This window comes from Trachemys scripta, chromosome 9 (genome assembly GCF_013100865.1).
Source record: "Trachemys scripta elegans isolate TJP31775 chromosome 9, CAS_Tse_1.0, whole genome shotgun sequence".
NCBI lineage: Eukaryota > Metazoa > Chordata > Testudines > Emydidae > Trachemys > Trachemys scripta.
In genome coordinates, this window is record NC_048306.1 from 766,931 (window position 1) to 783,179 (window position 16,249).

The 16,249-nt window shown below is 47.6% G+C and overlaps 1 protein-coding gene across 1 annotated transcript; it reads right to left on the reverse strand.

The window, feature by feature from the left end:
- Positions 1-1,229: 1,229 nt before the first annotated feature.
- FOXO4 (forkhead box O4) lies at positions 1,230-15,965 on the reverse strand (the record flags this gene model as incomplete). The annotated part of the gene is given in 2 exon segments (XM_034782270.1): positions 1,230-7,370; positions 14,725-15,965. A coding segment is annotated over 1 exon segment (1,224 nt), but the record flags the coding sequence as incomplete, so codon positions are not given.
- Between the last annotated feature and the right edge of the window lie 284 nt (positions 15,966-16,249).

Below are 16,249 nucleotides of genomic sequence, written 5' to 3' on the forward strand. Positions count from 1 at the left end.
AACAGGTAATTTCCAACACCTAAATTGCACCTTGTTCCTAGTATGAACTGATCAAGCTTCCACTAGAGCTTGTTCTGCCTTTGTCTGCTGGATTAAAGAACCCTCTGAAATGAGAAAGCTTCTCCCTACATAGGTACTTCTGGACAGTCATCAACTCACTGCTTAAACTTCTATTTGATGAAGCTCAATCTATTGAATATCTTTAGTCTCACTGTCAAGACAGGTTTTCCAGACATTGTGATTCTTATTGCTCTTTCCTGACCTTCCAATTTGTCAACATTTTTAAGTTGTGACACCATAACTTGACACAATATCCCAGTAAAAACCTCAGTAGTGCTGTATACAGAAGTAGTAACATCTCATCACTGACTCTTTATTGACCTGCATATACATCTTATCAGTGGCTAAAAGCAAATGTGCATGGTGCGGGGAGCTCATATCCCTTTGGTTTCCACCATGACCGTAAATCCCTTTGAGTCACTGCTCTCCAGGATGCAGTTCCCATACTGTGTGGCCTACATTCTTTGTTCCTAGAAGTAAGATCTTGCACATGGCTCTGTGTCATAAGTATGGTGGTGGGATAGCTCCAAGCCCACAGGAACTGACATCAGCAGGTGCTGCCTGGCTGGAGCCCAAACAATGGAATAGCCATTCTCTTTTTGATGACTGTGCTGGTGGCACATGCTGCAGAGATGAGCTTGCTCCTGAAGTGCTTGGCTACCCTAAGCAAGCCTCAGCAGCTGCTGGGGGAATGAGTGACCAGAAGGCAGAGAGACTAGGAACCTTTTAGTTTGTACACTTAGGGTTAGAAGCTCCAGGAATTGCTGACACTGGTGGAAGCTGCCTGATCGAAGTCTTGAATACAGCTAGGTTGGGGAGCAAGAATAAGGTGGGCTATTTCCATACTCTGATTGGGAAGGGACAGGTGGAGAGTGGCTCCTACCTTTGGGATGGTTTCCACACTAGATGAACCCTTCAATTATTGCATCCCTTCAAGACTGTCTCGGAGCCAGCAGCACCATTTGCCCTTACACTCAGCCTGTGACGGGGGGCTCCTCACACAGCATCCTGTGAGTCTCAGGGCAGGGCCCATGCACTGCCTCTTCCACCTCAGGCTGGTGCAGGGACATTCAGATCAGAGTGCCTGGCCCCCGCAGCCAGCTGAAATCAGAACACGTGCTGGGTCTCACCAGCAAAACAGACACCAGAAACTGCACCAGACACAGAGCAAAGGATTACAGATCTTTATTTGTCAAACTTTCCCCCTAGTCTAGCACATTCTACACAGTCTCACTAGCACAGATGGTAACAGAGCCTGTAATAGTTCAGAAATCACACTGCTAAGGAGAGCAAACAAAAAGCAGAGATTTTAAAAGTAAAAAACTTCATGAGAAATGAGTGAACGAGAGTGCAACTGGGGCAGCTGTGGGAACCTATGCCAGCCGGTGCTGCTACACTGTGGGGACTGTGCCAGCAACAGACAAACCCTGCTTTGAGCAATAGGCTGACACTCTTAGCATGTTGGTGCAGGCATCCCACCATGAGAGCAAGAGGCTGGGCCATAGTCTGGAGGGAGTGGAGAATGACACTACAATACTGTCCTGGAAAGAGCAGATCATGGGACCATTTCCTATCTCTGCAGCCTAATGAAAGCCTCCTTCCAGGAGAACTGATGCATCCTCCAAGCATCCAAATCCCCCTCTAGGCACTGTTGGCACTTCACCATACATCCCCTCCAAGCTACACGCCATGAAACATGCTGTCAACAGCCTTCACAAGACCACCATGAACACAGCTCTGCAAGGAGCTGCTTCACCCTCTTGGCCTCATACACCTGGGCTCCCTCCTTTCACCTCAGCGTGTAACAGTCAGTCACTGACACCACCCATTTTTGTCAGCGCAACGACTAAATCAGACTGTCCCATGCAGAGCCTCTTCCCTTAGGATGTACCCTGGCACAGGGAGTGACGTAGCCTTGGTGCTTGGAGAGGGATCCCTTTTCCCACAGACCATGTTACTGCAGGTGGAGAGGAGGGGTGGCGGTTTCCATGCACTGACCGATCATCACAAGGACCGACCTCTCCAGGAATCCATCTTTTGAGGCTCCATCTCCGATGGCAGCAGTGTGCAGAGTACAGGCACTACACACGTAGCTGCATGGTGCATGAAAAGCTTTGGCAATAGGGAGCTCCCGGAACTTTCCCCGCAAGAGCCTTTCCCTGCAGTGGTGAGGCAGCAGGACACTACACTGCTCAAAACAGCAATGTAGACATGGGAGGCACCGCTTGGGTGTGTAGAGACGTGTAGGGTACTCTAGTCGCCTAAACTCTCACCATTCACACTGCTATTTATACCCATGCCAGCTGGGTGTGCAGTGTCTGTACTCTACATGCTATCGTAAACACAGACGTAGCCTTACACAGCAGAGCAAGAATTTAATTTTCATCATCAAGCTTTTTAATGTAATCACAACCAATCTATTTTCCTACCTCAGATGGCGTTTGGGGAGGGGGAAGAGACCTGAACCACAAACTATCCCCCCTCATGCTCATGTCCCACAACTTTAAATGATGGATCCAAACTCTCACTTTACTTTGATTAGAAATAAACCAACAAGGCTCAAGACAGTCCTCTGCCATGCAGAGCAGGGCCCATTCAGAGCAACTGCATCACATTGGTACGAGTGCCTCTGCCTTTTGAGGTCCCCCCAGGGTTACATGGCAACGCACAGGGGCTTGAGGGCAATACCGCCCTGGAGCGTGACTATAAATAAGCAACTAAATTTAAAAAAAGAATTCATGGCCTACATAAAATCTTTCTAGGCATTTCCTTTGGAAAAGCTGATTAGTGCTGTGTGCTTCTAGTATGCACATCATTTATAAGATACACATGGTTTCTGGAACCCTCCCTCTGTTTGAGTTTCTCGTCAGGATGGTCTGTTTGCAGATTTAAACACACAGTGTAGCAGGAAGAGACAACCTGGCAAAGGGAGAGTGAAGGGCTCCAATAAGCTTTGGCTATTCGAAGTTGTTAGTGGCAGTAAGACTAGGGCCACTTGACCGTATCACAGACCCGCAGAGAGTGCCTCAAGGAGGCTGCTGAACGCAGGTGTACACAAAGGCAATGGGTTTGCCTCATGCTGGCTCCACAGGCAGCTCAACACTATGAACAATTGTGGTTGAATTCAGGAATGGAATAACTAAGTGTGGCCTGAGCTCAACTCGTGTAGAAGGCTGAGGGGACACCACACAGCACTGTACTGTATCAGGCCTTGTGCTTACAGCCCTGCACCCCCTCCCTGCTAACTCTCTCAGGCACATGCCCAGAAGGACAGGGCCACCTCAGAACACAGCTGTCCCCCACCCATACTATGTAAAGTGATTCTACAAGTGGAATTCTCCACCAGGCCCTCCATCAGATTGGAGACTGGACGCTTCACTACAGGTTACCCACTAGTAGTTGGGGAAACGCTCACGGCTAGAGGAGCACAATATTTATGGACAGAGCTAGTCAGAAGTTTGGGAAGGGGCATAACAGGCGCAACTACCAGATTCTTCCTCCCCTTGCCCTCATCCCTTCCCATTCACTAGATCCACCACACACTGCCCTTGTACCGGAGAAGGGCTGATTTGCCTTTAAATGGAGTGCCACCTTTCCAGTAGGCTGAGCCCTGTTGCTTTGGCTCCATTCCTCACAGCACTGGGAAGTCTCCCATACTGGCAACCGAGTGTTAATCTAAAAACACTGTCGTTTGCTGCTGCAGGCCAGAGACAGCAGCAGGACAGCAGCACCACCACCTGTTCTGCCCCCTGCAGATGAGGCTGCCAAAATGCTTAGCTACCAGGGAAGATACCAAGAGATAAACCATTTGTGCCCTATGCCTGATGCAACTGTATCGGGATGTGCTGTAGCATTACTGCTCACTTCCTGCTGTGGCCATCTCCTAGGTGGCGCACTGGAAAGTCTGGCCGAAGTTACGTTTCCAGACACCAGGAAGAGGTGGCAGCAGCGAGTCCTAGAGTCTGCTTCTGAGTTGTCATTTAACTCCCTAAGGAAAAGGTCTCAGTCCATCCTAAGTGCAATAAGTGCTCTGTGAGAGTATCCCAGTGAGAGATGGTGCAGCAAGGGTTCAGCAGGGAGAGGTAGCAGCTACAACAAACTCCATCTCTTACAGCCAGCGAGGCAGCAATTCCAGCGACCCTCACTAGGGCTGACCCCAGCTCCTAGAGCTACAATGGGTCACTGCAGGCCAGCACACAGCGGTGAGAAAAGCCACCTAACTGCCTAGCTCCCAGGAGTGCAGGATCAATGCACAGACCCATGGCCCACAGGCTGTAACAGGCACCCGAGTGCGTTAGTCACTAGCATGCTGCTGTTTGAACTGGACAAATTGAAAGGAAGTTCTAAAGCAGACTGCTTACAACGCACAGATATGCTCACTAACAGCTCGGGCTTGCACTGGATTTCTAGGTCTGAGGTTCTGGTAACCAACATTACAGTCCTGCGCCTTTAGGCTCTGTCTTCGCTGCTGACTAACCACAGCGTTAGCCATCATGGGTCAGTCAACATATGATAGCCTAACCAACTAGAGCACAAACACATGGTCAATGTCAGCACGCTGTGTCACACCCCCACTGATGCTCTATGTGGTCGTGAGAAGCAATACAGCTAACGTGGGCACTATCCTGAGAACTCACTGCATTGTTCTATGCTCACATTCGCAGGGTGTCTACCCACATTGGGGATTGTAGGAGGAAGTGGTCTAGGCCTGGAAAATTCACTTGTGGCATTAACCATGCTGGTATGCGGTCATGTGCCAAAGGAAAGGATCCAGCCTGCCCTAATAATCGGACCATCAGCCACTGCTCTTTATGGAGGCAATGTGCACAATTGGTGCCCAGGGCTTGTGGGAAGGGATTGGAGGACTATCGTCTATCAGTTGCGCTGATTGACCCTGGCTAAATATTTTCACTGCTGTTACCCCAGTTTAGCAAAGCATGGGATTAGCTAACTCCAGGTCTGCCTATTGTTCAGGGTGTGACGGTTGCTTTACCAGGCAGTACAGCAAAAGGTATGTGGGTGTGTGAACCTAAGAGCACGTTACTGTAAAAACGCACAACTGAACTCAAGTCTTAGTCATTTCCAATTAGCGTTCCCCAAAAGGACCTAGTGGCAGATGAGGCTCAAGGCAAGACTGCTCCACAGGCCTCATTTCAGGTGGCCAGACTCAGAGACCACTTCTGTTCAGGTCTCCAGCAGTTCTAGTGAAACCCTGAACCGACATGCAGAGAAGGCAGCAAAGCAATACAAACTCCCAGCACCTCACCACATAAACCTTCCACAAAAAGACTCGTCTGCCATCTGCAGAAAGAATGCCAGAGACTTTCTGCATTAATAAATCCCATAGAACACTGCAAAGAATCATCCCCTCCCCCAAATCCTACCACCACAAACACCCAAAGGCTGAAAGAAAACTGCCAGCTGACCCTCATAGTTCCTTCAGGTCCTGGCTGGGGACAAAAACTGTTCACAGGTCAGAACCCCAATCAGACTCCTACAGCGCTGCCTACAGGACTAGAATTAGCAAGTAGTAGCAGAAAAACTTCAGTAGCAAAAGGAAAAACGATAGAAACCAGGACAACCAGGTTGTCAGCTACTAAAGCTGACTGAGCTCCTGGCTTCAAACGAGTGGGGGATGAAGGCGGCACAGAATGTCAGCAAGCCTGGCTCAGCCTCCCTCATTCAGTAAGAGGTTAGGGAGCCTAAGCCTCTGAAGCATCAGCTGCAGCCCTGCTACTCTAGGGCTTAACATACCCAGCTTATCCCCTGTTAATGATTAGCCAAGAGCACAAGGTTAGGGGATACTTAGTGGGAGTGTCCAATCACATGGCCAGAGACTGATCTGCCCCAGTCTGATTTCTGTAAACACCTCTCCCATTTGATTTGAAGAGTGTGGCTATTCCCCAAGCATTCTGAAGTGTCTGCCCCACCCCTTCCCAACTGTATTCATACCCCATAACCCCAGGCTTGTTCCCAGCCTCACTGTAGTGTTCATGTGGTATCAACAGGATAAAGATGCAGAAAAAAAAGTGTGTTTTAATCCAATAATCTTGTTTCTCAATTAAAAAATATATATATATATTTTTAAAAGGTTTAGAAAAAGCTTCTAATTAATTTGCAGCTAGTTTTACATATAGATTACAAGAAATGTACAACCCCCTCCCCACATGGTTCCAAACTGTGGGGGCCTGCCAGTTCTTCCCCCAATCAGACACATAATTGAATGTCAAGTGTATTTATTCTCAGCACAGCTTTGAAAGGCAAATCTGCCATTGGTACCACCTTCTTAGAGGGAGAGATACCCAGTATGCCAATGGAGACATGTGGTTACACTGGCTTTCAATATAGAAAGCCCTTAGATTAGTAAAAAAATATTTCATCTATAGAAAATGCCCTTCTGAAAAGCAACCAGGGCACTGTTAAGGCCACACCCAGGCTTCCCATTTCTCTGCTGTAGCAAGACAGCCCAGAAACAAACCCCCAAAGATGTTTTGGAGTCCCAGCAACAGCAATCAGCACCTGTGTCTATTTTCCAGCAGCCTGCTGTATCAGGAAAGTGCTTAGAATAGCACAGGACTTCTCTAGAACATACTACTCATTCAACGGGGCCCAGCTGGCACAGTGAAATTAAACTGTATGTCCTCCTCTTCTGCCTAGGTGAGCAAAGGGAAGCCTCCCTGGCTGCCACTCCCTCATCCCTTCAGATGGGTGCAGAACGGTGGGGTACTTTGAAACTAAACCCCAATCCATTTGACACCCTAGTCCTACCAGGCTTCTGCCAAGAGTCTCCTTATAATTCTTCTAAATGTCTGTGGAGTACCAAGCACAAGGCTGGTGGCTGAAGGAAGAGGCCCGGCTACTCCATCCCAGAGGGCAAAGTGGGGACAGAACAGGCCCCTTCTGACAGCCCGAGGCACTGGGCGAACTGCTGCTATGGCAGAGATAAGGCAGCCTCCAACACACCCAACCCTTTGCACTGGATATTGCTGTTGTCTGGTATAACAGCCTTTGGCCAAGCGTGGGGATTTTCATCAGAGCTCCTCTTCGAATGTGCACAGCCCAGGGGCTTCTGCAGAAGATCCATGGCAAGTCAGGATTTTTAGGAAGAGACACAGCACACAACAGGATTTTTTTCAAAACTCTTCCCATTGCAACCAGGTGCAGATTTGCCCCCTTCCTCCCAGGTGAGCAGTTCTGTCTGCCCCAGGCATGTTGTGCAGAGAAGCTGTGTCCAGTGCGCTCTGTTTTTTCAGACTCTGCCAGGAGTGGGAAGCGAAGTCAGGACCCAACATTCAGAAACCTGAAGGACACTAGGAAGAAGAAAAACAAAGCAGGTGGTTAGATCTCAGCCTCAAAAGGAGCCATGGACAGAAACAGATTTGGGGGTAATCATCATTAAGCAGAGGCATCCAATTCCATTTGGGGATGCACACACTGAGAAACCTCTGTAGGGGAAGATGTTTCACACCAGTGCAGAGTGAAGTATACAGCAAGACCCTATCCACACTCAGAGCGGGATCGAGAGGAGGGGAGAGCAAAGGGAACAACACAGGGTCTCAAGAGTGAGTGCTCCCCAGAGGAGCTAAAGCAAGACTGCTTAGCTGAAGAGCTTTGCTTAAGGGAGGGCCCCGATAACACTAGAACTAGGAAGAGAAGCAGCAAGACGAGAAAGTCACTCTTCCCTTTTGGGCAGCCACCAGAGTTAACTGCAAGAGAAACAGACTAGGGCTGAGCATGGGCCTCCTGGGCCCTGTACACCAGGAAGAGCTTTTTGCCTGCACAGCCACTTGAAGAAGCTCTGTTTGAACACATCAAAAATAGCAAATGCACATTTTGGATCACACTCAAGAAACCAATCTTACCAGAAACCCTTCCCAGGCACGTCCCTCACCATAGCCACAGCAGCAGCCTACAAGCAGCCAAAGCAGGAAGAACAGCTCCTTCCAATAACCCTTTGGAATAGTTAACCAACAACTAAGAGAGAAATTAGGATGGGAACCTCCACTTGTGAGCTTGTGACCTGCTTCAGAAGGCAGTGTCCAAACATCTGTGGAGCACAGGGAGGACACACACTTGTTGCTTGGATGGCTTTACACCAGCATGGCAGCATCTAGCAAGGGCACTGTGGAGACAATTGTGGGGGGGGTGGGGGGATGTTACTCATTTCTGTATAGGGAATGAAGCGACAAGAGTGAACAGCCCTGGGAAAAGCACAAAAGCAATTGAGGAAATTCACCAGCAGACTCTTCTTTGAAATACTCGGGGGAGGGGGGCGGGGAGAGGGGGAGTGTGTCAAAACCCAGCCTGGCGAGGAAGAGAGACTGAGACAGAACCAACAGTGGGCTGTGGTCAAGGGACGTAGGAGGTTCTGTGGGCAGGGAGGAATCTGTACAGAGTCTTACTTCACCATTTTGAATCATTCAAACTAGCATGAAAAACTCCATCAGGAATCGATGGAGAAGGTTTTGGATTTCCCATTTGCCTAGGGATAGGAAGTAAATGTACAGAAAATAAGCAGCTCCTTTCCCATGAACGGCTCATAACGAGATCAACGGGAATCAAGTATGCACGGAGAAAAAGTAATCGGAAATCTGGAAACAAGGAGCCAAACAAGACTTTGCGCTGTTCAAATGGGACGAAGTGCCAGCCCCATGTGTCCAGCTCAGGATCATAGGTCCTCTAAAATGCTTAGACGAAGCACAGAGAGGAGGATTGATCATCCATGTCTGTAGTGAACAGAATGACAGGCTCTTGCTCCAAGGAGCTGACGACACAGCCAGAGGGACAGGGTTCACATTCTCAGGGAAGGACAAGTATTCCCACCACGTGTGCCAAAGGGAGCTGAAGGGGGGTTGAATAGAAGTTATTTTTGTTGTCAGGCTGTGATTCAGCTTGGATGCAGAGAAGGCAGTGTTTTCTGAGCTCAGAATGGAGAAAGGGAGTTAATTTGAAGCCAGGAGTTCCATGAGACCGTGGGCACGTCACTTAACCTCTGCTCAGATTTCCCCCTTTGTAAAGATGGGCTGATAATCCTGACCTGCCTCCTAGGCTTCATAGGAGGGTTTGCCAAGCACTCTGAAGTGCCTGTGTCAGTTTGGGGGCCTCTCTTTGGAGATGGGGCCCTGCTGCCCTTTGAGAGCTTGTGTTTTATTCCTGGGCACTATTAGGAAGCGGTAAGTTAGACTGCGATTTGAATCCCTTCACCTCCTGAAGGGAAACACTTCCCAACATCCAGATTCACCTAGGCTCTGTACAAACCACACAGCATGATGATAGTGGTATTTGCTGACTGCCAGTATACTCAGTGCTTCACAAGCTGGGTCCCTAGACTGAGACGCTTACAGTCCCCAGAAGTCCATTGGCAGGATGGTGCCAGCTTAGAGTGGTTGTTCATATTAGTGGTGCAGGCGGGTTTCACTGACAGAGGTTGATATTCATGGGCTTCTGGGAAGGAACGTGTTTGCAGGAGGGATTTGAACAGAGAGGGTCAACTTCTAGCATGCTAGAGCAAGAGTTATTTGGTAGTCAGGCATTTCCAAAGAGACGCTGACCCCACAAACCTGTGGGCTGAGGGACACCGAACCAAGACCACATCATAGTTGAACGCAAGTCAGGGAACCATGGCATTTCCATCCTAAAGGATTCATAACTTCTGCCAGGGAAGGGAGGCTACAAATACAGGGTCCTAGCCTGCTCCCACTGACTTCAGGTAAGGGCCCACAAATGGCTTCAATGAATAAAAGGGAAGTTGTGTTTTTAAGACTAAGATCTTCAGCCCCCTCACTGATACACTGAGTTATAGATTTTGGTGTTTTCACCTTCATATCTAAATTCAGAGAAATACACAGTATTTTCTGACCTTTACTAGTGTTCTCCATTTTCTAGAAAGCCTTCTGCTATTTCTTGCCCATCCTCCCTATTCCCATTCCTAGGATCTCTACTCCCTTCAGCCATACTTCTCATGGTCCATTATCCCAACTGCACTGTTGCTCCCTTCTTGGGATCTCTCCCCCTCCACCCTCCTGTGCTGATCGCTAGCCTCAGGCTATGGCTGAGATTGGAAAGTTTTACCAGGCACCGCAGATAAAAGCAAATGTAGTGTGCGTACCTCTGGATTGCTGGACATTTGGAGAATCTTCTACAATTCTTGACTGGACTCTCTCTGCCCTGTGCTGGTTGGCTTTTGCTCCAATATCCTCCAAACCTGCCCCATCCTCAGCACAAACTTTCACTTCCCTTTTATTTCCATTTAGTTGCTCCACCTCCTAAGTAAACCCACCCCCCAAAACCTGTGGAACTAGCATGCCATTTGTTTCCATCACATTGGTCACTCTGCTTCTGGACTCTAATACAGCTCCCACTCTGTGGGTATCCGGTCTATTTAGACTGCGAGCTTCAGGACAGGGACTGTCTGCTCCTTTTCGTACATTGCTCAACACATTAGGACCCCATTCTTGGTTGGCCCTTAGGCAATAACAGTTTAAGGATTGAGAGCAAATAACCAAGAGAGACAGGAGGGGGCAGTACACAAGCCCTTTGCTTCCCTTCGCTAACACCTGAACGTGAAATTGCTGTTTTATTCCTGGGGGAATTCTGCGAACAATATTTTAAAATTTTGCAAAATTCTGCATATTTTATTTCGCAAAACCACACAATATAATCATGCCAGTTTCAATTATTTTGGAAATTTATTTCAAAATACCGGTCAGCAAGTATGTCTGTAATAATACAGACAAAACAAAACAAAAAAATCAGGAACTGCCTTTTGACAATAAATAGATTCCTTACTAGACAAATTAATATAGAACTCTGAGTAATTCATTTAAAATACAGTGCAGAAACGTATTTCCCGCACCCCTCAGAAGCAATGCAAAGGCTTGGGGGAATAAGGGGCAACAGAGGTCGGAGGAGCTGAGGGAGAGGGAAGGAGCCTGGGAGGGAACCTGAAGGGTTATTGGGTGTGGGTGGGAGATGTATGGAACAGGTGTTTTTTTTGGAAGGGGGGGATTGTTAGGGAGTGCGGGAACCTCCCCCAGGCAGACCCTGACTGACTACTAGCCTCTCCCATTCAGTCTGGAAAATCTGCCCCTATCCCCATGTGTTCCTGCAGCCCCGCTTTCCTCTCCCCACGTGTCCCTGTTTCTCAGTACAATAAATGTAATATTGCTGTCAAACGGAATGCTCCTTAGTTTTTCCATGCAGACAGTATGCAGGGATCACAGATGGGCCACAGAACCCTGACCATATGCCTCAGGAGAGGGAGTTAATTCCACTGAAGTATTCGCAGCTAGCATGACATCAGTGTGTTCATGGGTCTACGTGTCACAGGCCCAGACGACTACTATCCAAGCCTCTCCAGATCTCTGCGCAGTTTGGCATGGTTTGCTGCCCAATTGTTTTGCAGATTTTATTATTGTTGAATGTACAACTTACTCTAGACCCTTCAGGAAGCTCATATGATCCGAACGCTGACCTCAGAGGTTTCCCACTTGGTAACACTACTGTCTGCCAGACTATATCCAATCCATGCTCAAGTATTTTTATTTAATTGAGATTTTTCTATTTCTTGTGCAATTATGTCTCACTGAAATCCAAGTCTACAATATGCATAGCAATCCCATGATTTAACTGCCAAGGCAGTAAATCAAAGTCCTATAAACTAAGGTTTATTCCATCCCTCTAGATCAAGGTGTAATTCCTTGGCAAGAGAAGAATGCCATTTTTACCTCTGGCCCTTGCATGCAGTTATGACAATATTCTCGCCTCAATCCTCAGCCAACCTGATGTCAGTGGAAAGTCGGCACAAAGGTCAAGGTAAAAACTCAGTAGGAAGATGTGCCCCCACTAAGGAGAGCCACTATTTGTGCTCCCAGTGTATCTACCTTCCTGCTCCACTCCGCCCCACCCCATCCCAGAGTTCTCTCCCTTTACCCTTGTGTCTACTGTTGTCCTTTGCATTGCTTTCCCTTCCCTTCCCTGAAGCAATTACCAGTTCTCTCCTCTCCCCTCCCCCCACCTTCCATTCCACCAGCTGAAGGTGTTAGTAATGAAATACTAAATATTGACTCCTAATCTTAATAGACTTTACAGTTGATAAGCCAGTGGGATTAAGGGAGGGGCAGGGACCCACTGCGTCATGCTGTCTGCAGACTCAGGCAGACAGCGTTGCACTGGTTACATTCAGGTCACATTTGGAATGGTTACTTCCAACCATGTTTGCAAGGAACTTTGTAGAATTAAAGCAAAGATTCTACAGAATCTGAATACGAACACATCAGGTGGGCTGAGGTTGACACCACTGTTCTACATACACAGAGTATCACTTTACCCATGAGATCAGAAGAATATGCTCTGACATCACAAGTACAGCATTATGGCTACTGCATGGAGGAGTGGCTCTTATCTGTAGTGCAGTCACCTGCAGTATTGAGGAACTCACCAGAATCAATCCGTTAACCAATGCCAACACTAGTGTAGTTCACCACACGGCAAATTAAAAACAATTTCTAGTTAGAAATAATTCTGCCTTAAAATGTTGCATTAGAAGAACTTGTTTTATAAATGTATTTGTTTGTGCAGCTTAGCCTGCCCTTCTGAAGCATGAAGATGGAGGGTTTTAGTTTGAACTAATCCTTCAGGAAAGAGTGAAACATTCTGCAGGTATCCAGCCAGGCAAAGCCCCAGACAATTCATTCCTGAAACTAGTGTTTTTGAAGCATGCTACACAAGGACATCAACTCACTTAGACTGCTGCATCTTTCATAGAACAAGCAATTGTCAGTCTCACTGGAAACCTGGGCACCAGTTTTTTGAACTGCCACTTCATTAGTGGTGTGGGAAGTAGCTCTCTCCAAATGGTTCAGAGAACAAATTAAGGGAACTAACATGAAGCCACTCAGACTTACTGCTTAAAATTGGGTAACTGACATTTAAGAGTCCCATTAAACTCCTGCTTTTAATAACCTCCCTCCAATAGCAGGTTGGAAGATAATAAGGAGAAAAGCTTCAATAAGTGAAAAGCCATATGGAAACAAATGACAGATTGATACCACCCACAGCTGGCCAGAGGGTGGATGTCTTCCCCACAAAAGCCAGGAAGCCCTAGCACAGCTTACCCAACAAGATGATTTGAGGGAGCCTTTTTAGAGGCATGTGATTTAGAGACTTGATGGTAATTGAAAGGAAAGCCCCCCTCCTCTCCTTCCCTGAAACCAAGACAAAAATGATTCTAGGCTTTTACTCCCACCCACGAACAGGTCCTCTCACAAAAGGGATTCTGACACCACATTATAATGCCCTCTGAAGCCAGCCATTTAACCAAACTCCATTCCCCACAGCTCTCCAGTAGGAAGAGTTTATTTTACTTTCTAATGTATTTGTCGCCTTCTCCTAAACATGGAATATCACTTACGGCTCCCAGGAAACAACCAGCAGTTGTGCAGTGCTGCCCAGTGACAATACTGGAAGGAAATCCAATGGCCAGGCAAGCTGGGACTGGGGAGGTGCATTCTAAGCAGAGGGAAATCTGAGTGGGTCTCAGTCACAGACATAGCTCAGTTCCCAGCATTTATTTAGACACTTACCTTACCCATGACTCCTTCCTGTGAATAGACCCCCCTACTAGAACACAGCCACAATACACTTGGCTCCCAAAACCAAGTCAAGACTGCCCCGATGTGATCGAAGAGCAATTCTGAATCAGTTCCTCCCAACATCAAAGCTATTCAAGGAGCAAGTCGAGAGATTCTGGCGCGTTAGGAAAGAGGTATGTGTGCTCAGAGGTCAGATGTCAAAATAAGCTTCCTAACTCATTTCTGGGATTGAAGGGAAGCCCATCCTGCTCCTTCGAAGGAGCCTGCTTTTCAATCACAGGTGCGCACTGCATGAGTGAGAAAAGCCTCTGCTAACTCCATCAGTGTTGGCAGCAGCTTCCATGGCTACAGCAAGTCAGTAATTACCCCAGAATAGAACATTTGTGCAACCTCACACCTCTTACAAGGTATAGCGGGGCCATGTTTCCAAAATAAAATTGTAAATGCAGGAAAGCTTATGCAGGGAAGTCAAAGATGCAAGAATTATAAACAGGATCATCTTCTCTCCAGAACAGCTGGAACGATATAGGAAGCGCAAGGGCCTAGGAGCTGCATGCAGGTACACGGTCACTGAATGGCATAGGGGGGCATGACTGTTTCTTTGTACTTTTTAAAAGCTACAAGGAGAGAGAAGAAGGCATTGCATATGAACTGTTTCCAGGAAGTTCTGACACTAGAGTGGTCTCTCAGATCTACTCTATAGACAGCATTTCCCAGTCCAAAAGTTTACTTAAACCTGCACAGAAATGCCAGAGACAGCATCCTCCAGCACTCACTGTGAAGAGCACACGGAGCAAGCCACTCCACTAACCAGACTCCAGCAGCTCGAGAGACAAGAAAGCAAAAGGACTTGAAAATTAAAAGTAGCTTCAATACAATCTACCTCTGAAGCTCATTTCTCCTCTGGGCTAGGCAGCCGCAGTAGCTTTCAGCAATCAAGATACTGCCACTTTTTAAACAGATGTACCTCACTAGTACAGAACTGCACATTTGAGGACTGCAAGGGGAACATCCCAACTCAAGCTGGTAGTGTCTGTTAGAGACCGACAGAGTATTTGACAAACTCACCTACCTTTTGTATTCCTGAAGTTAACTTGGTACCCAAGTATGGTTGGAGGCCTGCGAGGTGTTGGGGTAGCTGGGAGTAGATAGAATGGGTTCAAAGTTGAAGTCTAGTCCTTCTCCATCCATGAGGTCACTGTTGATTATGTAATCCACATCACATTCAAGGTTCTCCATGTACATGTCAACGTCCAGGTCAGTGGGCAGCCTGTCCTGGTTCACTCCAAATGGGGCAGAACTAACAGAAGAGAGAAGCGGCTGAGTGCCCAGATGGACTGCTTGGGCCGTCGGTGCTGGAACTGGGGCCTTCAAAGTGGGCATGCTGGCTGTGTTTTGAGGAGATGCCACCACAGAAAGCATAGATGGCAAAGCACTGGCACCTATTGACTCTGACTGCTGCTCCAAAGGCTTTCCTCGTGGGTTGACTGGGCTTGTTTTATTCTGGGTGACTTGTCCACCTAGAAGCAGAAAAGTCTGGCTGTTTAGCCTGCTTCCAGTTTGAGGGAGGATCGGATCCACCTGAGTCATCATCACATCACTGGGAGGTGGAGAGCTGGATGTCAGGAGAGCTTCCAGGGTCTGAGGGCCAGAGAAACAGTTAACAGATCTCTGCAGTGAGATATCAACAGGGTTAAACAGAGAGGTGCCAAAAGTAGAGGCCTGGCCAGCTGAATTCTGGGTCCTCAAAGAGAAGCTAGAATCTCTCTGGACTGGACCACCTGAGGGAGACTGCTGGGTGGGCAGCATAGATGAACTGGGTGACATCAGGTTTAACCCATCAATGAGTTCAAGCTCCTCAGTCACGGTTGGTGGGACATTGCTGGATGCACTGGAGTACACTAGAGAAGGAAGAAGCTTTTCATCTGGGAGGTCGTCCTGCTCAGGCATGATAGGAGAGAGCCTGGCACTAATGGTACTCGCATTGGAACTGGTTCGAGGCCGGAAACTGGTCCACACATCGGAGTCCTCATTATTCCTTGATGATGGGCTCCCAGGCCATTTGGGGAACTGGGAGCCAGGGCTGTCGGCAGTAGCTTCCGGAGCTGCTTGGAGTGAGGCCTTCTTTTTGGATGCTTTACCTCTGACTTTTGCCAGTTTGCTGCTGTTGTCCATAGAGGCAGCTCTCCTCCTTGGTGCTTTCCCACTTTTACCACCTTCAGGATTGAGCATCCACCAAGAACTCTTTCCTGTAGCTTCATTATGCACTTTAATGAACTTGCTGTGCAGGGATAAATTGTGCCTAATAGAGTTCTGAAAAAAGAGAAAAGACAGCATGTTAGCCCCATTTGTATAGATTACATAAACAGAGAGATTGGCATGTGCGGCATATATATTCCTGCTAGATTCCACTTTGTAGAGAGACTTGAGTTTCTAAACATAACGACTGACACTTCAGACCCAACAGAAGTAGTTCCCATGGTTTGAGTGGGTCCTACATAAACACAAACTTTTCTTCTCCAAGTTTCTCAGTGGTGGATTTGTTTAATGGTTACTTTGAACTAGTTAAGGAAGCCAAATTTTTTCTGCTCTAAGAG